The sequence below is a fragment of the Hylobates moloch genome, unplaced genomic scaffold (assembly GCF_009828535.3).
Source record: "Hylobates moloch isolate HMO894 unplaced genomic scaffold, HMol_V3 SCAFFOLD_12, whole genome shotgun sequence".
Taxonomy (NCBI): domain Eukaryota; kingdom Metazoa; phylum Chordata; class Mammalia; order Primates; family Hylobatidae; genus Hylobates; species Hylobates moloch.
The window spans coordinates 64,439,059-64,464,526 of record NW_026652287.1 but is presented as its reverse complement, the minus strand read 5'-3'; the positions used below and the strand labels follow the sequence as shown (position 1 = coordinate 64,464,526).

The window sequence follows — 25,468 nt, the reverse complement described above, 5'->3', positions numbered from 1 at the left end:
TGCTGAGTACCCCAAACAGCACCCATAGGCTGCCCCTCGGGACCTGGGGACGTGAGGTGGTGTCCTCAAGTAGGAAGGAAGACACTGAGCATGGTCCATGACACAACAGAGGCAGAGGCCAAATGTGGATGGAGCAAGAGGGGCAAACATGGCCTTGAGGGACAGGGCCAGGAGTGGCATTGAGACCTCCCTCCAGCCCGGACTCTGGAAGCAGAAGCAGAGATCACTGGGGCTTCTGGGTCCTGTCTCAGCCTCCACAGCTCAGGATGAGAAAAAAAATGCAGATGAGAAAAAGACGAGGAGATCCGCAGATCCAGCCCTGGGGACGACTCTACTACCTCCCCTGCTTCCCAGGACCCAGAGCCCGAGCCACCCCTCCTCTCTCAGGTCAGATCAGGAGGCAGATCCCATAGAGATCAGCAACTGGGGCATCTTTATTTCCTCCTGGGCCTGGCAGGCTGGAAGCAGAATATAGACAAAGGCACTGGGGCACCTGGGTCTGGCACGGTCTGGAGCTTGGCTGCCTGGGTGGCAACTGTGAAGGGTGTGCCAGGGCGTGCAGGGACTGGAGTCATCCTCCCAGAACTGAGAGAGGGCCCTCGGGGCATGGAAGCATCACAAGTGCTAGGCTTGGCACAGGTACAGGGGAGAGGTTATGGAGTAGGTGTGTGCAGGGCCTGGTGGGAGTGGGGAGACCCTTGGACAGAGTTTGTTAGAGTGTCCTAGAGCCAGGGGGAACTACAGGCAGGGCATATTGGGCCCTGGATGTTGAGAAGCTGGGTAACAAGTACTGAGAGAACAAAAGCTTGTGGGTCAGCAGGCCCCACAAAGATGTGACTGCAGATAGGATCGGCCCTGGGAGAGACCGAGGCTCCAGGTGACTTCTACAGCGAGGCGGTGAGGGGGCGGGTCTGGGGCTCCAGTTCAGGAATACATAGTCAGCTGCAGCCACTGGGGAGAGGAGGGTGGAGAGTGAGGACAGGGAACCCCAGAGCACCAGCCCCTCTGCCCTCACCCAGGAACTGCTGGCAAAATAGGAGGGAGGGGACTGCAGCTCAGAGCTGGCACGAAGGGCTGAGGGGTGGGGTCCCCCCAGGCACCCATACCCCAAGATGGGGGTTCTTACCTCCTGGATGTTCACCTGAATTTGTCCAGTGCCATCTTTGTCAAGAGATTTGAAGGCACCTGGAGGAGGAGATGGGGAGGTTTGGGGGTAGGGAAGGAAGGAGACTGGTTTTTAGCATAACATTACACAAATATATGGGATGACAATAATAGCAGCTGGCACTTCACTGAGTATTTACTGTGTGCCCAGCATGGTGTAAAGTGCTTTCCAGGTATTAGCTCATTTAATCCAACTCTGTGAGATAAGTGTCATTTTAAAATGAGGCACAGGCTGGGCGTGGTGGCTCACACCTATAATCCCAACACTTTGGAAGGCCGAGATGGGAGGATCACTTGAGCCCAGGGGTTCAAGACCCATCTGGGCAACAGAGACCTCATCTCTGTTTTTTAAAAAAACTAAAAATTAAAAAAAGGAAAAAAAAAATGAGGCAGAGAAGGGAGGGGCCATGCCCCAGGTCACATAGCAAGAAAGTGAAGAAATCAGGATTGGAATCCAAACTGTTACTCTCCTCAATAATGGCCTCTGTGTACTGATACCACCTCTGCCCAGCCCCAGCCTCCTACTGACATCTGTGCTCCATCCTCTCCAGTTCCAAGCCTAACAGACTACTAGAGGGAGGCTCTGCACACTCTACTTCCTGCCCCTAGAGTCTTACAGGTAGGTCCCCACACCTGCCCTGAAACTTGACTCCATGTTCCCCACCCACAGGGAATCTAGACATGATAACTACACTATCTCCGCTCACCAATACCCTCAGGTGTCCATACTCACAGTGTCCTGCACTCCTGGCTGCCTTTCTTTTTTTTTTTCTGAGACAGAGTCCCACTCTGTTGCCCAGGCTGGAGTGCAGTGGCACAATCTTGGCTCACTGCAACCTCTGCCTCCCAGGTTCAAGTGATTCTCCTGCCTCAGCCTCCTGAGTAGCTGGGACTACAGGCATGCACCACCACGCCCGGCTAATCTTTTTGTATTTTTAGTAGAGATGGGGTTTCACTATGTTGGCCAGGCTGGTTTCGAACTCCTGACATTAGGTGATCCGCCCGCCTCGGCCTCCCAAAGTGCTGGGATTACAGGAGTGAGCCACCATGCCCAGCCCTTTTTTTTTTTTTTTTTTTTTTTGAGACAGAGTCTCTGTGGCCCAGGCTGGAGTCCAGTGGCAAGATCATAGCTCACTGCAGCCTCACCTTCCCAGGCTCCAGTGAGTCTCCCACCTCAGCCTCCCGAGTAACAGACCACAGGCATGTGCCACCATGCCCAGCTATTTTTTTTTTTTTGTAGAGATGGGGTCCTACTACATTGCCCAGGCTGGTCTCAAACTCCTGCACTCAAATGATCTGACTATCAGCCTTCTTGCTGGTGGATCCAGTGGCTATTTCCTGGTCCCTCTTACGTGACTTTTGGCATCATCTCCCTTGTCTGTCCACTCCCTTCACCTCCCTGCTATCTCACATACCTGCTTCTTTTCCTCTGTTACTCTTCATGCATTGTCCTCCCTGGGCTCTCTGGAGGCCAAGAGATCTTTCTTTTTTTTTTTTTTTTTTTTGAGATGCAGTCTGGCTCTGTCGCCCAGGCTGGAGTGCAGTGGCGCGATCTCGGCTCACTGCAAGCTCCGCCTCCCGGGTTCAGGCCATTCTCCTACCTCAGCCTCCCGATAGCTGGGACTACAGGCGCCTGCCACCTCGCCCGGCTAATTTTTTGTATTTTTAGTAGAGACGGGGTTTCACTGAGTTAGCCAGGATGGTCTCGATCTCCTGACCTCATGATCCACCCGCCTCGGCCTCCCAAAGTGCTGGGATTACAGGCGTGAGCCACCGCGCCCAGCCTGAGATCTTTCTTTTCTTTCTTTTTTTTTTTGAGATGGAGTCTCACTCTTGTCACCCAGGCTGCTGGAGGCTGGAGTGCAATGGCATGATCTCTGCTCAATGCAAACTCCACTTCCTGGGTTCAAGCAATTCTCCCTCCCTAAGCCTCCTGAGTAGATGGAATTACAGACATGCCCCTACACCCGGCTAATTTTTGTATCATTAGTAGATATGGGGTTTCGCCATGTTGGCCAGGCTGGTCTTGAACTCCTGACCTCAGGTGATACGCCTGCCTCAGCCTCCCAAAGTGCTGGGATTACAGGCGTGAGCCACTGCACCTGGCCTGGAGGCCAGGGGATTTTTTTTTTTTTTTTTTTTTGAGACAGAGTCTCGCTCTGTCGCCCAGGCTGGAGTGCAGTGGCGCGATCTCGGTTCACTGCAAGCTCCGCCTCCTGGGTTCACGCCATTCTCCTGCCTCAGCCTCCTGAGTAGCTGGGACTACAGGCGCCCGCCACCACACCCAGCTAATTTTTTGTATTTTTAGTAGAGACGGGATTTCACTGTGTTAGCCAGGATGGTCTCCAACTCCCGACTTCGTGATCCACCCTCCTTGGCCTCCCAAAGTGCTGGGATTACAGGCGTGAGCCACCGTGCCTGGCAGAGGCCAAGCGATCTTTCTAAAGCCAAACCTGACCCTGTCTCTCCCTCTGCCTAGAACCTGTCATGGCTCCCCAATGTCCCTGGTAGAGTCTGAGCACCCCCAAACTTGGCACCCACAATCCTGCATGACCTAATCATGCCCACTGCTCCTACCTTCTCTTACTCAGCTCAGATCTCAGATAGATCCAAGTTCAAATTCTGGCTTTACAACTTCCTAGCTGGGTGACTATGAGCATGAAAATTTGCCTCCTTGAACCCTAAGTTCCTCCTTCACAAAATAAGGACAGTAATCCCCACTTCCCAGCCACGTCTTCAGCATTCAGTACACTAACACTCAGAAGGCCACACGCAATGGCTCCTGCCTATAACACCAAAGCTTTGGGAGGCTGAGGTAGGAGGATTGCTGGAGCCCAGGAGTTCAAGACCAGCCTGGGCAACATGGCAAGACCCTGTCTCTACAAAAAATTTTAAAAATTAGCCAGGCATGGCGGTGCGTGCCCGTACTCCCAGGTATTCCGTAAGCTGAGGCAGGAGGACTGCTGGAGCCTAGGAGTTGAGGCTGTGAAGTCAGCCATGATCGTGCCACTGCACTCCAGCCTGGGCAACAATAGCAGCAAGACTCTGTCTCGGCCGGGCGCGGTGGCTCACGCTTGTAATCCCAGCACTTTGGGAGGCCGAGGCGGGCGGATCACGAGGTCAGGAGATCGAGACCACGGTGAAACCCCGTCTCTACTAAAAATACAAAAAATTAGCCGGGCGTGGTGGCGGGCGCCTGTAGTCCCAGCTACTCGGAGAGGCTGAGGCAGGAGAATGGCGTGAACCCGGGAGGCGGAGCTTGCAGTGAGCCGAGATTGCGCCACTGCACTCCAGCCTGGGTGACAGAGCGAGACTCCGTCTCAAAAAAAAAAAAAAAAAAAAAAAAAGACTCTGTCTCAAAAAAAGAAAGAAAGAAAGAAATCTACCAAAAAGCATCAGAAGCCCCATCTTTCCCTTCTAGGCCTTTGCACGGGCTGTTCCCTCAGCCTGCAACAGTATTCCCTACCTTCTCACTAAGTTCTCTCCTCATCCCTCAGGTCTCAATGTTCCCTCTCCAGTGAGCCCTCTCTGACCCCTTGGGCTGCATCATGTTCCTCCTGGATTGGATTTGCCCTCTAGGCTTCCCCAAGCACAATCTGAGCACGCTCTGCTCACTTTTCCCCTCACCAGAGCCCTAGACCCTCGGCCTGCGCTGTCCCCCTCACAACCCATCACTCTGCCCTGAGCTTCCCCTCTCCCAGCCATCACCAGTCTGAACTGTCACTGTCTGGGAACTTGTGTCTCCTCCACCAGACTGTGAGCTCCATGAGGGCAGAAACTGGAACTGATTCAGTCACCACTGTGCCTCAAAGTCAGGCTTAGAGGGACCTTGGCCCATAGAGGTCGTAGGAATCCCCACCCAGGAAGACAGCTGGGGTGTCACTCACGGAACATGGCGTCCAGCCGGACCAAGCAGCTAATGAAGTTGTCAAAATCCATGTTCCCACTTTCATCTGAGTAGCGTCGGATGATCATGTTATAGAGATGCTCATTCAGGTGGAACCCTGAGATGGATTTAGTTCTTCAGGTGTGGGGGCCACATGGCCCAACCCACTCCCATGCCCAGGAGTCAGGCCCAGACCAGCTGAGTAGAGGTTTTGTCACCCATCCAACTTCCAGCCCCAGCATATCCCTGCCAGCCATACCTGCCGCCTCAAAGGCCCCTGGGAGTTCACTACTGCAAATGGTCCCTGATCGGTCAGTGTCGAACTGTTTGTATATGGCCTGTGGGGACAGAGAGATCGGGTCCAAGTGAGCATTGTGGGGCATAGTGTCTCCATGGCTTGGGGGTCTCTGGGTGCCAGGGATTTCAGAGGTTGCTACACACCTGCCACCTTTTGATGTTGTTCCACAAGTACTTGAATTCCTCAAAGCCCAGCTTGCCTGTGGTGTCGCTCTGGTGGGAGGGTGTTAAGAAGAGTGACAGCTACACCCAGATGCACGCATCACATGCATTGTGGACACGATGGTGATACAGCAAGCAGGGCAGCCAGGGCTGAAACTCCAGTTCCTGCTTGGTCCTAGTCATATCACCTGGTGTGCGGTTTTATTTTTCATTTTATCCATACATATTGTCACTTGTATTTCTAAATAAGAATTCTCTTTAAACATAACCATGAGGAATTATATTCAACTACTCTAAAGTACAAATTCCTTGCCTGATGAGTTGTTAATTGCTCATTCAGAAAATTCTTAATAGGCTGGGCATGGTGGCTCCCGCCTGTAATCCAGCACTTTGGGAGGCCGAAGCAGGAGGTTCACTTGAGGTCAGGAGTTCGAGACCAGCCTGGCCAACACGATGAAATCCCATCTCTACTAAAAATACAAAAATTGGCCAGGTGTAGTGGCGCACACCTGTAATCCCAGCTATTCGGGAGGCTGAGGGAGGAGAATTGTTTGAACCTAGGAGGCAGAGTTTGCAGTGAGCCAAGATGGCACCACTATACTTCAGCCTGGGAAACAGAGCAAGACTGTCTCAAAATAAAAAAAAAAAAGAAAGAAAGAAAAGAAAATTCTTGACAGTAACTCAATTTCATAAATGTTAGGACGTGAAAAACAAGTATGTGGCCAGGCATGGTGGTTCATGCCTGTAATCCCAGCACTTTGGGAAGCCAAGGCAGGTGGATCGCTTGAACTCAGGAACATCACTTTCTCACTAAATCCTTGGGACACCAATTCTACTAGGACTATTTCCAGAGAAGAAAACATTCAAAGCTGAAAACTCTACCCAAGATCATAGTTAAGAGCTAACGTGTACAGACCACATACTATGCACTATATACTGTGCTAAACCTTTTGCATGTAGTTCCAATTCAGTATCACCATTATCACTCACCCATTTTACAGATAGAGAAATTGAGGCACAGAGAGGTTCAATAACCTCGTTAAGAGGTAGAGTTGGGATTGCTTCACTCTATGCAATATGTCTATGATTACATGACATGTATATATGTGTGTGTCTGTTTGCCCTATGTGTTAAATGTGCATGAGGCCAGGCGCAGTATCTCAAGCCTGTAATCCCAACACTTTGGGAGGCCAAGGCGGGAGGATTGCTTGAGGTCAGGAGTTTGAGACTTGCCAGGTCAATATAGTGAAAGCTTTTCTCTATAAAATAGTTTTTAAAACAAAAATAAATAAAAATATGCATGTATCCAAGATCAGCTAATGGTTGGCCCATGTACAGATACACGTGTGTTCCTGTGTGCACTGCCTCATACGTGTTCATGTATGTGGGTGTGCTTTTAGGTGTGTGTGTGTGTGTATGTGCATGTGGCTGTTATAAACGTGGGTTCTCAAGCCCAAAAGACCTGAGTCCACAGGCTGGAGTGCAATGACGAAACCTCTGCTCACTGCAACCTCCGCCTCCCAGGTTCAAGCGATTCTGCTGCTTGAGTAGCTGGGACTCCTGAGTAGCTGGGACGCCCGAGTAGCTGGGACTACAGGTGCGCACCACCACGCCCGGCTAATTTTTGTATTTTTAATAGAGATGGGGTTTCACCATGTTGGCCAGGCTGGTCTCAAACTCCTGACCTCAAATGATCCTCCTGCCTCTGCCTCCCAAAGTGTTGGGATTACAGGCATGAGCCACCACGCCTGACCTTTATCTATAACTTGAGACAAATGACTGCTTCTTTCAGGAAACTGAGCCTCAGTTTCCTCATCTGTAAAATGGAATATAATAATTGTGCCTGTCCAACAGGGTGGTTGTGACGGTTCGGTCACTTTATATAATTAAAGTGCCAGCTGTGACAGCTGGCATTGTTATGATTTACTGCCACATGTCTGTAGGTGAGTGTGTTCTGATGAATGCATTTCCACATCTGTGGGTATGAAAGCTACACATTGGCTTCCCAAAAATACTCTCAAAAAACTCCCTGTGCATCCAGGGCCTCTCCCACTGCCCCCAAGGATACATCCATCACGGCCACCATGCTGCGACACGTGTCAATGCCAAAACCATCAGTCTTCAGATCAGGGTCTGTGGGCAACAGGTTGAAAGTCAGAGGCCAGAGGTCAAATCCATTCTGGCCCTTCTGCCGCTAAACCTACCCTATTCCTGGACCCCGGTCACTTACGTCGTGTCACAACCTTATTGAGAATGTTCATGAGTTCTGTGGCGCTGACCTCCATGTCCTGCAGGCGGAAGTTAGGGGCAGATCAGGGGTGACTGAAAGGGGTCTGAGAATGTCATGGAGAATGGGAACACTGGGATTGTCACAGTCAAGGGTGTGTGTGCAAGGGCAGCCACAAGGGAAGGGATGGAAGGGTTAGGACGGGGCCAGGGACCCCAGGTTACTTACATCTCCAGCCAGCTGGGCAAAGAGTCTCCGGAACTGCCGGACCTCCTCACTCTCGTTGGCCTCAATGTTGGAGTAATGTGTGCGTGGGGGCTGCAAAGGGAGGAGAGCTCAGAGCAGGGGGAGGGGAACCCTGCCAGGACGGCTCCCCACACCCAGGGACCCTGGATGGGGAAGTCAGAGTGGGCTGGGCAGCTTGATGAGAAAAAGAATGAGGGGTGGCAGTGAATGGGGTGCGCGTATGTGGGGCTAACACCCATGGCGAAGCTGCGGACATGGCATGAGAGGAACCGGCAGAGAATTTCACAAGAAGGGAAGGAAGGTGGGGCTTCTCTACAGGAACAGGGATGGGACCTCGAAGAGGCCTTGGCAGGAGAAGGGGGTCTGGTTGCAGAGGGGGCTTACCGGGGGCTCTGGGTTGTACTGCGCAGCCGCCTCGCTGCAAAGAGATAAGGGGGAGGGGTTAGTGCCGGGGGCGGGGCCTCCAACGGGCAGCACTACAGAACCATCAGCCCCAACGCTCCAGACCTCAGCCGCTATCTTCCTTACTTGGTTGCTGTGCCCTTCATCTGTTCTTGTCCTCAACTGTCCCAATCCACACTGCCCTGGTCGTGCCCCTCTTCTCCCTTCCTCAGGCCAACCCCACCCTCGAGGAAACCCAGAGACCTGTCCCCTGGGAGGCTCCCCTTCTGCCAGGCACACCTACCTAGTGGCAGATTCCAGTTATCTTGGCCACCCTCAACCTAAAAATCCCACGCAGAATCAAAAGACCCCACCCCTTGGAGGGCTCACTTCATAGAGGCTCTGCCCCAGCTTTCCAAGGCCTTATCCTCCTTAGGTGCCATCTGCCCAAGACCCTACTCCTTGGCCCCCTTCCTAAATGCCCGTCTTCCCAACATCCTACCCCAGCCATTGGTCCCCGCCCCTTCAAGGGATCACTGCTAAGTGGCCATGGCTAATTAAGCCAACCTGCCCTACCCCTACTGGGGCATTTTTCTCCATTAATCCAGCCAGTTCCCAGCAAGCCCAGCCCATTCTGGGCCATTTCCCCTATCCCATTAGGTCTTGCTTTCTCCTGGTGTCACCTCCTCATTAACCCACCTAAAACCTCTGACCACACTCATAAGTCAAGCCCCGTCCGTAAAATGTCACTCAGACGCATTGGCTCCGCCCCTTTAACGTTCATCTCCAGGTTAGCCAATGCAGGCTGAGCCCAGACCCATAAGCTCCACCCCCCAAAACCCTACATCCGTCCCCTCAGGACCACATTGTCCTGGTCCCACACAATCAGACTACGCCCATATCAAGCCCCGCCCCCAAGGACTGATATCTGCCTCACTGGGGCCCACCCCCTTATAGCAGGACTCTCAAACCAGGCTTCCCCGGCCTAATTCAGGTACCCGGGTTAGCCTCCAGGTTAATCCTATTCTATTATTGTTAGACCACTCCCCTCCCAGACCACGCCTCTCTGAGGCTCCTCCCATTACCATTCCCAGGCCCCGCCCCTCCGATAGTCCCCGCCTTACCTGATGGCGCTGATGACTCCGCCTAGGATGCGCATGGCAGTTCCACCGCCACCGCCACCTCCGCCTCCACCACCACCGCCGCCGCCGCCGCCGCCGCCCCCGGCCCCGCTGATCAGGCCTCCGAGTACATTCCCCAGGCCCCCACCCAGGCCCCCACCTCCCCCGCCGCCGCCGCCGCCCTTCAAGAACGAGTTAACCAGGAACATGGCTGCGACTCACTGCTGGGGGGGAAAAAAGGGGACCAGTGGGTGCTTCGTCCCTGAGCCCACACTCTCCCCTCAAACACGCATTTCCGGCAGCTGGACGTGGAGGAGGAATCTGAGGCCTCCGGGTGGGGGTCTGAGTTTGCGAGGGCGGGTTGTCCTCGGATGGGTGGGGCAGGTACGGGGATCAGGTTTGCAGCCTCCTCTGGTCTAAAAGGCACCCGTGGGGCTTGAGGGAGCCTGGACTGGGTGCACGCGTTAAGGGGAGGGTGCAGGTCTGGTGGGGGTTCTCTTGGTGGGGACCCCAAGTTGGCGTAAGGTGTGCCCGACGTGTCTGGGCGCTAGAATGTGAGATCCAGAGCCCAGCCTGAACGTAGAGGTCCTTGGCGGGTCATGCGCGCGGAGCAAACATCCACGGCCTAAAGGGCCCCAGGGCGGGGTTTAAGAAATCCCAAATGTGGGCTTGAGAATTTAGGTATTCCCAGCGGCAGGATTCCAGTGTCACCTCTGGCTCTGTGGGCTCGGGGTCTAAGATCGTGGCTGTGAGCCCTGGGTTCCCGGACAATGGGGTTCCCCGCTGGAACTGGGGGCACAGATCTACGATCGCGGTTCAGGACACCCCAAGGAAGAATTCACAGGGTATCTCTGAAACCTATGGGCCTGTATTTTGGATCATGAGACAGAGGGTGGAGAAGGGTCCCCGGGACGGCATAAAAGGAGATCGAACAGGTCTGAGGGTTCGAATCTGAGACCATGGATCTGGGGGCTCCTGAGGCCGAGACTTCACGGTTTCGCCGGGTCTGGGGGCCGCCAAAGTCGGAGTTGCGGAGTGCAGAGGGGGTACGGGCCGGGCGCTTACCACCGCACACGTCCAGAGGTCTGGGAGTCCGTTCCGCTGCCGCTCCCGGGCCTCCCGCAGCGTCCGGCTCCGGAGGGCGGGGCCGGTGACTCAGGCCGCAACTCTCGGGTCGGACCCTGCACCGCGGTCCTGCTGTCGCCCGCGCGGTCCTAGAGCCGAAGCGGACATTGCGCATGCGCACCCACACAGCCCCGCTGGCCGGATCCAGGTCTGGGCCCCGCCCTACGCGTTTCCAGCGCCGGAGGTCTTAACCCCGCCCTGACTCGGTAGGCGGGGGTCTTCCCGACACCCCTCAGGTCTGGGTGGAGGCACCCGCGGAGGAGAACTTGGAGGGAACCCACCCCCGAGTGTTGTAGTGTGAATTTTCACCCTAGGGCCTGCCAATATCCTTCCAGGGTGGCGGTTTTCGGTCCGCTCACTAAGGGACTCCGCACGGGCCCTCTCCAGGTGTTGTCGCGACAAGCACCTCCTGGAGGCCTGGAGTATGGTTTGACTCACACGCTGGGGGACAATCGCCCTTGTCTGTGGCGAGTACTGAGGCTGGACTGCCTTTCCCAGTGCCTGCAGCAGCCCGGATGGCAGTCAAACCGCAGGCAGCGCCTGCGCCGCCTCCCAGGCGAACCTTACCACGCCCCCTCCCCAGTCAGGGGCCACCAGAATCATTCCTTCCTGGACTGGCCCAAAGGGTGTCCTCAGTATGCTAGCCTCTAAAGAAGGCCCGAGACACAGGAAGATTCCTTTGGCCACGGCCTGGTTTCTTTATTTACTTAAAAAATATTTTTGTTTTTACGTAATAGAGACGGAGGTTTCCCTATGTTGCCCAGGCTGCTCTTCAACTCCGGGCCTCAAGCCGTCCTCCTGCTTCAGCCTCCCAAAGTACTGGGAGGTACTGGGATTACAGGTATGGGCTACTGGCCTTTTTTTGATTTAATTTAATTTTTAACAATAATATTTTTACGTAACCTGGTTTCTTTTTTTTTCTTTTTTTTGAGACAGCAATCTTGCTCTGTTGCCCAGGCTGGAGTGCAGTGGCGCCATCTCAGCTCACTGCAGTCTCCGCCTCCCAGGTTCAAGCAATTCTCCTGCCTCAGCCGCCCGAGTAGCTGGGATTACAGGCATGCACCACCACGCCCCGCTAATTTTTGTATTTTTAGTAGAGACGGGGTTTTGCCCTGTTGGCCAGGCTCGTCTCAAACTCCTGGTCTTAGGTGATCCACCCGCCTCGGCCTGCCAAAGTGCTGAGATTACAGGCGTGAGCCACGGATGTCCAGTACTTTTTCAGTACTCATCAGGGGGAGCTAAATCTGGCCCTCAGGCAGCCTGGCTGGCTCTTATCCCCTACCCTGGAGGCTGGCTAGGCTTGAGTTGAATCCTGGCTGTGCCCTGTAATAACTGCACAACCCCAAAAGAGTGACTTGATGTTCCTGAGCAGCGATTTTCTCATCTGTAAAATGGGAACATGGGTTGCTCCATACCACTAGGCCCCCTATCAAAATTAAATGATATCTGCAGCAATACTGATTATTAAAAAAATCTTAAGTGGTGGCTGGGTGCGGTGGTTCATGCCTGTATTCCCTGCACTTTGGGAGGCTGAGGCAGAAGGATCTCTTGAGCCCAGGAGTTCGACTCCAGCCTGGGCAATCGAGTGAGACCTTGTCTCTACAAATAATACAGAAATTAGCGGGGCGTGGTGGCATGCACCTAGTCCCCGGGCACCTACTCTGGAGACTGAGGTCGGGGGATCACCAGAGCCCAGGAGGTGGAGGTTGCAGTGAGCCGAGATCATGCCACTGCACTACAATCTAGGTGAACAGAGCGAGACTCTGTCTCAAATAAATAAATAGCCGGGCACAGTGGCTCATGCCTGTAACCCCAGGACTTTGGGATGCCGAGGTGGGCAGATCACCTGAGGTCGGGAGTTCGAGACCAGTCTTACTAACATGGACAAACCTGTCCGTACTAAAAAATACAAAATTAGCCAGGCATGGTGGTGCATACCTGTAATCCCAGCTTCTCAGGAGACCGAGACAGGAGAATCACTGGAACCCAGGAGGCAGAGGTTTCAGTGAGCCAAGATTGCGCCATTGCACTCTAGCCTGGGCAATAAGAGTGAAACTCCGTCTCCAAAAAATAAATAAATAAATAAATAAATAGGGATAAATGCTTTGTAAATGCCCCCTATTAGCTCTATGTCTGTGCCCATGCTGTTCCCTCAGCCTGGAGGCCACCTGTATTCCTCAGCTGGTAGACTCTTAATCTTCCTTAAATAATACAAAAACAGGCCAGGCATGGTGGCTCACGCCTGTAATCCCAGCACTTTGGGAAGCCAAGGCGGGCAGATCACCTGAGGTCAGGAGTTTGGGACCACCCTGACCAACATGGCGAAACCCCGTTTCTACTAAAAATACAAAAAATTAGCCAGGTGTGGTGGCGTGTGCCTGTAATCCCAGCTACTCGGTAGGCTGAGGCAGGAGAATTGCTTGAACACGGGAGGCAGAGGTTGCAGTGAGTCGAGATCGTGCCATTGCACTCTAGGTTGGTCAACAAGAGCAAAACTGTCTCAAAAAAAAAAAAAAAAGATACAAAACCCGGTAACCATCAACCACTCCTCCAAGTGCTTGACGTCCATCAGTTCCCTTGTTCTCCTAACAGCCCTGTGACATAGATGCTGTTTATTATCCCCATTTTACAGATAAGTAAACTGACTCTGAGGTTAAACCCAGGCAGCCACTCTCCCTAGCCTGTATCCTTAACCACTACCCTTATGCATTAATAATGTAATTAATATAATAGCTCAAATAACAAGATCACAACAGACAAAACTAGTTGTGGCTGATGTTTCCTGAGGCCTTGCTGGGGCCAGGCCAAGGTAACTGCTACACAAGCCTTCTCTGCAGGGCAGGAGAGAGAATGGAGATTCTGAAAGGCAGGGTCACGGAGGGTGGCAGAACCAGATCTGAACCCGGGCTTGGCTGATGACAGATCTTTTGGTGATGACTAATCCAGATTCCCGTCTCACCACACCCCTCCCTGCCAGACTGACTGCTCTAGCTCTCTGCCCTCTCCTGAGGCTCACTTGCTGCCAGCCCTCATGCCCTCGGCCAGGAACTCTCCTGCCGCCTTTTTTTTCCTGGCCTGGTTGTGTAGCTACTGAGGCTGCAGGTGTCATCTCAGGAGTCATCTCTTCCAGAAAGCCCTCCCTGTCTCCATCCAACCTGAGACTAGGTGAGGCTTCCAGTTATATGCTTTCAAAATGACTTGTACTTTCTCATGGCATTCACTGCCAATTGTAACCATATTGTCATCTAGTTCTGGCCCCCAACCCCTTATTCCCAGCCAGCCCCAGGTGTTAGGTCTTCGTCCTCCTCTCTGTACCGCTCATGCCATGGGGTGCCTCCCCTACATGCACAGCTTAAATCCCATCTCTAGGCTATCAACGCCCAGTTTTTGTTTTGTTTTGTTTTCGAGATGGAGTCTCGCTCTGTTGTCCAGGCTGGAGTGCGGTGGCGCGATCTCAGCTCACTGCACGCTCCGCCTCCCGGGTTCACGCCATTCTCCTGCCTCAGCCTCCAGAGTAGCTGGGACTATAGGCACCCACCACCACGCTGGCTAATTTTTTGTATTTTTAGTAGAGATGGGGTTTCACCGTGTTAACCAGGATGTTCTCAATCTCCTGACCTTGTGATCCGCCCGCCTTGGCCTCCCAAAGTGCTGGGATTACAGGCATGAGCCACCGCGCCCAGACAATGCCCAGTTTTTTGTGTTGTTCTTAGAGACAGGGGTTCTGTCACCCAGACTGGAATGCAGTGATGTGATGTAGCTCACTGCAGCCTGTAACTCCTGGCCTCAAGGAATCCTCCTCCTGCCTCAACCTCCTGAACAGCTACTGCTACAGGCGCAAGCTACCATGCCCGGCAAACATCCAAATTTCCTTTATCTTTTATCTTTTTTTTTTCTTTTTTTTTTTTTTTTGAGACGGAGTCTCGCTCTGTCACTCAGGCTGGAGTGCAGTGGCGCAATCTTGGCTCACTGCAAGCTCCGCCTCCCGGGTTCACACCATTCTCCTGCCTCAGCCTCTCCGAGTAGCTGGGACTACAGGCGCCCGCCACCACGCCCGGCTAATTTTTTGTATTTTTAGTAGAGACGGGGTTTCACTGTGGTCTCAATCTCCTGACCTCGTGATCCGCCCGCCTCGGCCTCCCAAAGTGCTGGGATTACAAGCGTGAGCCACCGCGCCCGGCTCTTTTTTCTTTTTTAATTATTTGTAGAGATGAGGTCTTACTGTGTTGCCCAGGCTGGTCTTGAACTCTGAGCTCAAGTGATCCTCCCACCTCAGCCTCCCAAAGTGCTAGGATTACAGGCATCAGCCACCGCACCTGGCCCTAACCCTAACCCCCAAATTTCTATCTCCAGCCCAGACACCTCCTGCGAACTCCAGGCTCCTACATCCTGCATCATATTCACCATTTCCATGGGAAAGGATGGAAGATCTCAGAAGATTTTTTTTCCTTTTTTTTGTTTTTTGAGACGGAGTCTTGCTCTGTCACCAGGCTGGAGTGCAGTGGCGCGATCTCGGCTCACTGCATCCTCCACCTCCGAGGTTCAGCCTCCCGAGTAGCTGGGACTACAGGCATGCGCAACCATGCCCAGCTAATTTTTGTATTTTTTAGTAGAGATGGGGCTTCACCATGTTGGCCAGGATGGTCCCGATCCCTTGACCTCATGATCCACCCGCCTCGGCCTCCCAAAGTGCCAGGATTGCAGGCGTGAGCCAATGCACCCGGCCCTTAGAGACATTTTAAGCTGTACGTATTCTAAACTGAGCTGACCTTCCTCCAGAAACTGCTCCCTCACCACCTTCCCCACCTAGGTCAGTGGCAGCTCTGTCCTTCCAGTGACTGAGGCCAAACACTCTTGGGTGGTCCTTCACCTCTCTCCTTCACACCCACTCCAACCTGTCAGCAGATATTATTGGCTCCACTTACAGAAACTAAACTCTTCCCCTCCACCCCCACCCTGCTCACAGCCTCCATCCTTTCCCACCTGGACACCCCACAGCCTCCTCCCTGGCCTCCCTGCTCCCTTCTGTCTGCTCCCCGCTGTCTGCAACTCTTGTGGAGCCAGAGGAAGCCTGAGACCACCTGAGTCAGGTCAAGGCCATACTGGCTCAGAGCCCTGCTCTGGCTGCACCCCACTCCAGGAAAGAGTCAAAAGTTCTCACAACAGGGCCAGGTGCGGTGGCTCATGCCTGGAATCCCAGCACTTTGGGAGACTGAGGCAGGAGGAGCGCTTGAACCTAGGAATTTGAGACCAGCCTGGGCAACATGGCAAGACCCCATCTCTACAAAAAATACCAAAAACTAGCCAGGCATGGTGGCATGGGCCCGTAGTCCCAGCTACTCGGGAGGCTGAGGTGGGAGGTTCACTTGAGCCCAGGAGGTAGAGGCTGCAGTGAGCCTTGATTGCACCACTGCACTCCAGCCTGGGCAGCAGAGTGAGACCCTGTCTCAAAAAAAAAAAAAAAGAGTTCTCATGACAGCCACCAAGTCCCTAGGGATCTGTCCCATCACCTCCCTGCCCTCATCTCTTCGCCCTGGAGAAAGTAAGAAGATGCCTGCCTGGCAAGGTCACCTGCATGTTCCCAGCTGAACACAGACAAAACTCAGCATGGAGGCCCTGCAAGCACAGCAGCATCCAAACAGCCCCTCTCAGGGCACACATGAAGACATGAGGCCGCTACTGCCTTACCAAGACCTTCTCCAGCCCCAGGTCTGGGGAGCAGATCTTTCAAGTCTACACATCTAGTGATCACGGGAAGGTCCTGTCTTTTATCACCCGCTCACATACTGTGTACTTTTTAAAATTTTATTATTATTATTATTATTATTATTGAGATGGAGTTTCGTTTTTGTTGCTCAGGCTGGAGTGCAATGGCATGGTCTTGGCTCACTGCAACCTCCACCTCCTGGGTTCAAGCGATTCTCCTGCCTCAGCCTCCCAAGTAGCTGGGATTACAGGTGTCCACCACCACTCCCGGCTAATTTGTTTTTATTTTTAGTAGAGACAAGGTTTCACCATGTTGGCCAGGCTGGTCTCGAACTCCTGACGTCAGGTGATCCACCCACCTCAGCCTCCCAAAGTGCTTAGATTACAGGCATGAGCCACCATGCCCAGCCTTGTGTACTTTACATATTGATCCAGATTTCTGTCTCCTCCGCTAGAATGTGAGCTTGCCACGGACTGGGGTTTCTATTTTTTTTTTTTTTTTTGAGACAGAGTCTCACTCTGTCGCCTAGGCTGGAGTGCAGTGGCTCAATCTCGGCCCACTGCAACCTCCACCTCCTGAGTTCAAGCAATTCTCTGCCTCAGCTTCTCAAGTAGCTAGGATTACAGGCGGGTGCCACCATGCCCAGCTAATTTTGGTATTTTTAGTAGAGATGGGGTTTCACCATCTTGGCCAGGCTTGTCTTGAACTCCTGACCTCAGGTGATCCATCCGCTTGGCCTCCCAAAGTGCTGGGATTATTACAGGTGTGAGCCACCACGCCCGGCTGGACGGGGATTTCTATATGTCTTGTTCACTGCTATGTACTCACTCATAGGTATGTATCCAGTTCCTAGAACAGTGGTTGGCACATCATAGGTGCCCAGTAAACATTTGTTGAATGAATGAATATGTTCTGTGTGTATTTTCTCATTGGATTTTCAGCCCCAGCAGTGAGACATTAGGGCAAGCATTACTAATGCCCTCCGCCATCTCCCGGGCTCTGCTGAACTCAGGAGTTATGTGACTTACTTTGGCCAATAAAACGTAAGTAGAAGTGTTGGATGTAGAACACTTTAAATGCTCCTTGTAGAAGCATTTTAAAACAGTGCAACCATTGCACTCCAGCCCAGTGGACAGAGCAAGACCTTGTGTTTGTGGCGGGAGCAGGGGAAGACAGTGCAAAATGCTCCATGCTCTGTTTTCTCCTGCCCGGGCCACACTGGGAGCTGAGCAAATCTGGAGGTGCCACATGAAGGAAGAGGGCTGAGCCCTGGCATCGAGTACTTCTGCCCTCGATAGTCACCCAGACCCACAGCTGACTTCGTATGAGCAAGAAATTTTTTTCTTGGCTGGGTGCAGTGGCTCACGCCTGTAATTCCAGCACTTTGGGAGGCCAAGGCGAGTGGATCACTAGGTCAGGAGATGGAGACCAGCCTGGCCAATATGGTGAAACCCCGTCTCTACTAAAAATACAAAAATTAGCTGGGTGTGGTGGTGCGTGCCTGTAATCCCAGCTACTCGGGAGACTGTGGCACAAGAATCACTTGAACCCGGGAGGCAGAGGTTGCAGTGAGCCAAGATCGTAGCACTGGACTCCAGCCTGGTGACAGAGCAAGACTCCATGTCAAAAAAAAAAGTGAGGCTGGGTGCGGTGACTCACGCTTGTAATCCCAGCACTTTGGGAGGCCGAGGCGGGCAGATCATGAGGTCAGGAGATCAAGACCACTGTGAAACCCTGTCTCTGCTAAAAATACAAAAAAAATTAGCCAGGCGTGGTGGCAGGCGCCTGTAGTCCCAGCTACTCCAAGAGGCTGAGGCAGGAGAATGGCGTGAACCTGGGAGGCGGAGCTTGCAGTGAACCGAGATTGCACCACTGCACTCCAGCCTGGGCGACAGAGCCAGACTCCGACTCAAAAAAAAAAAAAAGTGAGACACGGTCTCACTTCATTACCCATGCTGGAGTGCAGTGGCACAATTATAGCTCACTGCAACCTCAAACTCCTAGGCTCAAGGGATCCTCCCGCCTTAGCCTCCAGAGTAGCTGGGACTACAGGTGTGCACCACCACACCCGAATCATTTTTTTATTTTTTGTAAGGACCAGGTCTCACTATGTTGCCCAGGCTGGTCTTGAACTCCTGGCCTCAAGTGATCCTCCCACCTCGGTGCCCCAAAAGTGCTGGGATTACAGGCATGAGGGACCATGCCCAGCCAGTGATTGCTTTATGGCCATGGCTTGCCAAGGCCTCTCAAAACCCTCTGAGAAAGAAACTAACATGAGAGGAAGTGGATGTTCAGAGAGAGTGAGTCACTTGCCTGAGGCCACACAGTAGATGGCAGAGCATGGCTGATGCCAAGTTGTTATGTGATGACTAATCCGGGTACCTGTCCGACCTCTGCCTTCCCTTCAGCAGGTCAGCACCACCCTGTTCCCTCTCCTCTCACCAGGCTTCCTTGCCGCCAGGCTCTTGTACGGGCTGTGACCCTGCAGGATCTCCTCTCCTATTGTTTTTCTTTGGAGTCAATTCCCTGATAAAAATTATTTGCTTGGGCCGGGCGCTGTGGCTCAACACCTGTAATCCCAGCACTTTGGGAGGCCGAGGTGGGTGGATCACTTGAGGTCAGGAGTTCGAGACCAGCCTGGTCAACATGGCAAAACCCCATCTCTACTAAAAATACACACACACACAAAAACCGGGTGTGGTGGCAGGCACCTGTAATTCCAGCTACTCCACAGGCTGAGGGAAGAGAATCTCTTGAACCCAGGAGGTGGAAGTTGCAGTGAGCCGAACAAAACAAACAGAAAAAAACAAAACAAAAAAGAAATTCTTTGCATGGCCAAACTAGTCAAGCCTCTGAATTTTCTGCTAGGCTCATCTGTGTACTTCCTTGTCAAATCCAGTTTTAGCAAAGAACCCTGCTAAGTCAGTTTAGCAAGAACCCTCTCCCATTTTCGACATCTGATCGGTTCCTTATCCTCCACCAGCCCCCATGTGATGTCTGATCACCTGGGCCTGTCTTCAGCAAGAATCCTGTTAGGTTGGTTTAGCCAGAATCCCCCCTTACCCCTGATGTTTCCTCTTAGTAACTTTCCATCCACTGCGCCCCCACCCTGATCCTGGGCTGTGAATTCCCACTTCCCCATGCAGTGTTTGGAGTTGAGCCCAACCTGCCTCCCTCACTGCAAGCCCCTGCCACTGTGGCCCCTCTCTCTATTGTAATGGCTCTGAATAAAGCCTTCCCTTCCTGTGCCTTATTTTATTTTATTTTTTTATTTTTTTAATTTTTTGAGACGGAGTCTCATTCTGTTGCCTAGGCTGGAGTGCATTGGCATCATCTCGGCTCACTGCAACCTCTGCCTCTCGAGTTCAAGAGATTCTCATGCCTCAGCCTCTCCAGTGGCTAGGATTACAGGCGTGGGCCACCACGCCCAGCTAATTTTTGTGTTTTTAGTAGAGACGGGGTTTCACCATTTTGCCCAGGCTGGTCTCGAACTCCTGACCTCATGTGATCCGCCTGCCTCAGCCACCCAAAGTGTTGGGATTACAGGCGGAAGCCACTGTGCCCAGCCCTTCCTGTGCTTTAACAACTATTGTTGAATAATTTTTTTTCCTTTTTTTTTTTTAGACAGGGTCATGCTCTGTCACCCAGCCAGACTGGAGTGCAGTGGCGCAATCATGGCTCACTGCAGCTCAACTTCTTGGGCTCAAGCGATTCTCATGCCTCAGCCTCCCGAGTACTGGCTAACTTTTTGATTATTTGTAAAGATGGGGTTTTCCTGTGTTGCCCAGGCTGGTCTCAAACTCCTAGGCTCAAGCGATCCCCCTGCCTCAGCCTCTTAGGTAGCTAGGACTACAGGTGTGCATTACTAAGCACAGCTCACAAAATATATTTTAAAATTAAAAATTCAGGCCAAGCACAGTGGCACACATGTTATCTCAGTGCTTTGGGAGGCTAAGAGGGGAGGCTTTCTTAAGCCCAGGAATAGAGACCACTCTAGGCAAGATAATGAGACCTCATCTGTACAAAAAAAGTTTTTTAATTAGCTGGGCATGGTGGCACACACCTGCAGTCCTAGCTACTCAGGAGGTTCAGGTTGGAAGATAGCTTGAGCCCAGAAATTCGAGGCTGCAGTGAGATATGATATATGATCACACCACGACACTCCAGCCTGGATGACAGAGCAAGGCTCTGTTTCTGAAAACAAACAAAAAACCCAGAAAGCAATGCCCAAGAGGATCTTTTTATACAGGTTATCATGGACTAGCATATTAATGAAAATTCCTGCAACAAAGCAGCTAATTTAACTTAGTTCAAGGCAGCAAACAAATTCCACCTTTCTTTTATCAAGGAACTCCTTTTTTTTTTTTTTTTTTTTTTTTTTGAGGGGGGTCTCTCGCTCTGTAGGCTGGAGTGCACTGTTGTGATCTCGGCTCACTGCAACGTCTACCTCCCAAGTTCAAGCGATTCTCCTGCCTCAGCCTCCTGAGTAGCTGGGATTACAGGTGCCCACCACTATGCCAGGCTAATTTTTGTATTTTTAGTAAAACAGGGTTTCACTATATTGGCCAGGCTGGTCTTGAACTCCTGACCCTGTGATCCACCGCCTCGGCCTCCCAAAGTGGTGGGATTACAGGCATGAGCCACCTTAACCGGCCTCAAGCAACTCTTTTATCTTTAGGTATTTCATTCATGTCCCCTGGAATCTTGTCAAATGCTGGCTGAAATTTTCTTGTAAAATTTGGTGGCATGGTGGCCTATGCCTATAATCCCAGCACTTTGGGAGGCTGAAGTGGGAGAATCACTTGAGCTCAGGAGTTTGAGACCAGTCTGGGCAACATAGCAAGACTCCATCTCTACAAAAAAGTGTTTTAAAAAAATTAGCCGGGCATAGTGGTGTGCCTGTGGTCCTAGATACTTGGGAGGCTGGGGTGGGAGGATCGCTGGAGCCCAGGAGTTTGAGGTTGCAGTGAGCCGAAATTGTGCCCCACACTCCAGCCTGGATGACAGAGAGACCCTGTCTCAAAAAAAAAAAAAAAAAAAAAGAAATAAAAATATACATCTTTCCTGATTTGACAGGCAAAAGGTGGTGTCTCAGTATTTTATGTAACATTCTTCAAATATGAATGGTGGTGAACTTGGCTTTCATGGTTTTTTGGCTATTGGTGTTTCTTTTATGTATTGTCTTTTCAAATATTTGCCCAGTTTCCTTATTGGCTTTTCATGTTAATTTCACATTACTTTATTAAAATCTTTATTCTTGGCCATGCTCAGTGGCTCATACCTGGAATCCCAGCACTTTGGGAGACCGAGGTGGGAGGATTGCTTGAGCCCAGGAGCTTGAGGCTGCAGTGAGCCGAGATTGTGCCACTGCACTCCAGCCTGAGCAACATGGTGAAACCCCACCTCTATAAATAATACAGAAATTAGCTGGGTGTGGTGGCATGTCCCTGTAGTCTCAGCTATTCATGGGGCCTACTGAAGTGGGAGGATCACTTGAGCCCGGGAAGTTGAGGCTATATTGAGCTCAGATCACACTGCTGGGATCACACACAGGCTGGGTAACAGAGCAAGACCCTGTCTAAAAAACAAACAAAAAAATCAGCTCTTTTTTTTTTTTTTTTTTTTTTTAAACAGAGTTTCACTTTTGTTGCCCAGGCTGGAGTGCAATAGCGTGATCTTGGCTCGCCACAACCTCTGCCTCCTGGGTTCAAGCAATTCTCCTATTTCACCCTCCCAAGTAGCTGGGATTATAGGTATGGGCCACCATGCCCGCCTAATTTTGTATTTTTAGTAGTTTCTCCATGTTGGTCAGGCTGGTCTCGAACTCCCAACCTCAGCTGATTCACCCGCCTCGGCCTCCCAAACTGCTGGGATTACAGGTGTGAGCCACCCTGCCTGGGCTGCAGCATTCTTTTTTTTTTTTTTTTTTTGAGACAGAGTCTCGCTCTGTCGCCCAGGCTGGAGTGCAGTGGCGCAATCTCGGCTCACTGCAAGCTCCGCCTCCCGGGTTCACGCCATTCTCTTGCCTCAGCCTCCGAGTAGCTGGGACTACAGGCGCCCGCCACCGCGCCCGGCTAATTTTTTGTATTTTTTAGTAGAGACGGGGTTTCACCGTGGTCTCGATCTCCTGACCTCGTGATCCGCCCGCCTCGGCCTCCCAAAGTGCTGGGATTACAAGCGTGAGCCACCGCGCCCGGCCTGATGGGGTTTCACTGTATTGCCCAGGTTGGTCTCGAACTCCTGAGCTCAGGCAATCCGCCTGCCTCGGCCTCCCAAAGTGCTGGGATTACAGGCGTGAGTGCCTGGCAGCATTCTTTCTAATGAAACTTTTCTTTTTCAAGCCTACGCTGTCCTCAGTAAATTCTTTTTACTGTTAGAAATAAGTTCTCGGTGCCACAGAGAGAGACCAGCACTCGGAGAAAAGTTTCTTAGCAAGGCAAAGTTTACTTCTGCAGAAGCGTGCTGCCCAGACCTGTACCAAAAGCACACCTAATAAAGGAGAGCAGGGGTTTGCAACCCCCATTGGCTAGGGTTGGACCTCACAATCTAAGCTGATTCCGATTGCCTATTTCAAATAGAGGCGGGGTATGGTTTGCAGCGGCGGGGAGGGGCAGTTTCTGCAGGAAGGGCAGCTCATAGAACAAAGGACAAGGAAGTTAGATTGATTATTTATTTATTTATTTATTTATTTATTTATTTATTTATTTATTTATTTTTTATTTATTTATTTATTTATTTATTTATTTATTTATTTATTTATTTTTGAGACAGAGTCTCGCTGTCGCCCAGGCTGGAGTGCAGTGGCGCGATCTCGGCTCACTGCAGGCTCCGCCTCCCGGGGTTCACGCCATTCTCCTGCCTCAGCCTCCCGAGTAGCTGAGACTACAGGCGCCCGCCACCTCGCCCGGCTAATTTTTTGTATTTTTAGTAGAGACGGGGTTTCACCGTGTTAGCCAGGATGGTCTCGATCTACTGACCTCGTGATCCACCCGCCTTGGCCTCCCAAAGTGCTGGGATTACAGGCGTGAGCCACCGCGCCCGGCCTGGAAGTTAGATTTTTGAAGAGGAACTCATTCTAACATTACCAACACTTTCGCTCCTGGGGCTCTGACATCTTGCCCGGCAAAAGAGATTTCTTTTCTTTTTTTAGATGGAAACACCTCGTGCTTGAACAGGCTTGGGAGCGAACCAGGAGCCTGGGAAAGGGACCAGTAGAGATGCAGGAAAGCAGGAGGACAGGAAGGAGGCCCAGCCGGCTCCAGCCACTAAGGGAGCTCGCTCGCCTGCCTCACTGCGGCAGAAAGTCAGCTTCAGCGCCTCCCCCGGGACGCTGGTTCCCCGCCTCGGATTAAGCTCGGCCGTGTGTGCCCGCGCCTGCGCTGCACTGCACCGCCCTTCGCGGAGCGCGGAGCCAAATGCCTACATCCCACAATCCCCCGCAACGCCGGGAGGGGCGAGACCTCAGCTTCCAGCTCTGGGCAAGACCAGGCTGATTGTCGCGTAGTTTTCTGGGAAATGCCGTTTGCGTTCCAGGATGCTTACGCTGCCTTTGAGACTACGCGACCCATAATGCACCAGGGGCACAGCGTCTGAACGGTGCGCTGCTGCCCCCTCGTGGCAGATGTGCGGTCATTGCCGAGGCTAGGCACGCTAAGGTTGCGGGATCTGGGAGGCGAGCCCAAGTCCTGGGAACCCCTGAGAATTCCCTCCCGACCCCAAACTTTGGGCAGGAAAGATGGGGTGTTGACGGGAAACGGTGAAAGACTTGCGGACAGGGCCCGCTGTGAGGATTAAAGGAAACCAGCCTAGTAACTGTTGGCTGTATATAATCCTTAATAATGTGGCATGCCACATGCTGGTGTCGGCATGGAGTCTCGCTGTGTCACCCAGGCTGGAGTGCAGTGGTGTGAACACAGCTCACTGCAGCTTCTACCTCCCAAGGCTCAGGTAATCCTACCACCTAGCCTTCCAAGTAGCTGGGACTACAGGTGTGTGCCACCACACCTGGCTAATTTTTGTTGTTGTATTTTTTGTAGACAGGGTTTTTGCCATGTTGCCCAGGCTGGTCTTGAACTCCTGAACTCAAGTGGTCTGCCCTCCTCTGCCTCCCGGAGTGTTGGGATTATGGGCATGAGCCACCATGCCTGGCTTTTTTTCTTTGAGACGGAGTCTCACTCTTGTCGCCAGGCTGGAGTGAAGTGGCACGATCTCAGCTCACTGCAATCTCCACCTCCTGGGTTCAAGCCATTCTCCTGCCTCAGCCTCCTGATTAGCTGGGATTACAGGCACGTGCCACCACACCCAGCTAATTTTTGTATTTTTAGTAGAGACAGGGTTTCACCGTGTTGGCCAGGATGATCTTGATCTCCTGCCTCGGCCTCCTAAAATGCTGGGATTACAGGCGTGGGCCACCGTGCTTGGCCTCTTTTTTTTGGTTTTGAGACAGGGTCTTGCTCTGTTATCCAGGCTGGAATGCAGTGGTGCCATAGCTCACTGTAGCCTCGACCTTCTGGGCTTCAGTGATTCTCCCACCTCAGCCTCCCAAGTAGCTGGGGCTACAGGCATGCGCCACCATACCTGACACATTTTTTGTATTTTTGTAGAGATGACGTTTTGCCATGTTGTCCAGGCTGATCTCAAACTCCTGGGCTTAAGCGACCTGCCAGCTCGGCCTCCCAAAGTGCTGGGATTACAGGTGTGAACCACTGCACCCGGCCAGAGTTGTACATTGTCTTTTTTTTTTTGAGACAGAGTCTCGCTCTGTCGCCCAGGCTGGAGTGCAGTGGCATGATCTCGGCTCACTGCAAGATCCACCTCCCGGGTTCTCGCCATTCTCCTGCCTCAGCCTCCCCAGCAGCTGGGACTACAGGAGCCCACCACCATGCCTGGCTAATTTTTTTGTATTTTTAGTAGAGACAGGGTTTCATCGTGTTAGCCAGGATGGTCTCGATCTCCTGACCTCGTGATCCACCCGCCTCAGCCTCCCAAAGTGCTGGGATTACAGGCGGGAGCCACCGTGCCCGGCAGGCTGTACATCATTTTTAAAGGCAAAGAATATCCCCTCCCTTCCCTTCCCCTGCTTCCTGGTGGCTACAGCAGATGAGGTGGGAATGATGAGAAGATGGGGGAACAACAAGATATAAGGAGACAGA

At 52.3% G+C, this 25,468-nt stretch overlaps 1 protein-coding gene and 1 long non-coding RNA gene across 6 annotated transcripts; one reads left to right on the top strand and one right to left on the bottom strand.

The window, feature by feature from the left end:
* Window positions 1-410: 410 nt before the first annotated feature.
* Window positions 411-10,706, bottom strand: CAPNS1 (calpain small subunit 1). 4 transcript variants are annotated; one of them, XM_032170615.2, is made up of 11 exons: window positions 10,550-10,705; window positions 9,488-9,708; window positions 8,367-8,400; window positions 7,965-8,054; window positions 7,740-7,797; window positions 7,578-7,642; window positions 5,492-5,560; window positions 5,310-5,388; window positions 5,052-5,168; window positions 1,127-1,185; window positions 411-951 (listed from the first exon to the last, which is right to left on the bottom strand). In XM_032170615.2, the coding sequence occupies exons 2-11, from the start codon at window positions 9,691-9,693 to the stop codon at window positions 925-927; spliced, it is 804 nt and encodes a 267-aa protein (XP_032026506.1). In that variant the 5' UTR covers window positions 9,694-9,708; window positions 10,550-10,705; the 3' UTR covers window positions 411-924. The 4 variants fall into 4 exon arrangements, with proteins under 4 accessions (XP_032026506.1, XP_032026507.1, XP_032026508.1 ...); XM_032170616.2 differs by having other exon boundaries at window positions 9,488-9,705; window positions 10,550-10,682; XM_032170617.2 differs by having other exon boundaries at window positions 9,488-9,705; window positions 10,443-10,678.
* LOC131380785 (uncharacterized) lies at window positions 10,704-25,436 on the top strand. Of its 2 annotated transcripts, none has more exons than XR_009208980.1 (4): window positions 10,704-10,815; window positions 11,347-11,450; window positions 14,963-17,359; window positions 23,467-25,436. It is a non-coding gene; the product is annotated as an uncharacterized LOC131380785 (long non-coding RNA). The 2 variants fall into 2 exon arrangements; XR_009208981.1 differs by lacking the exon at window positions 10,704-10,815 and having other exon boundaries at window positions 10,869-11,450; window positions 14,963-17,150; window positions 17,258-17,359.
* Window positions 25,437-25,468: the final 32 nt, after the last annotated feature.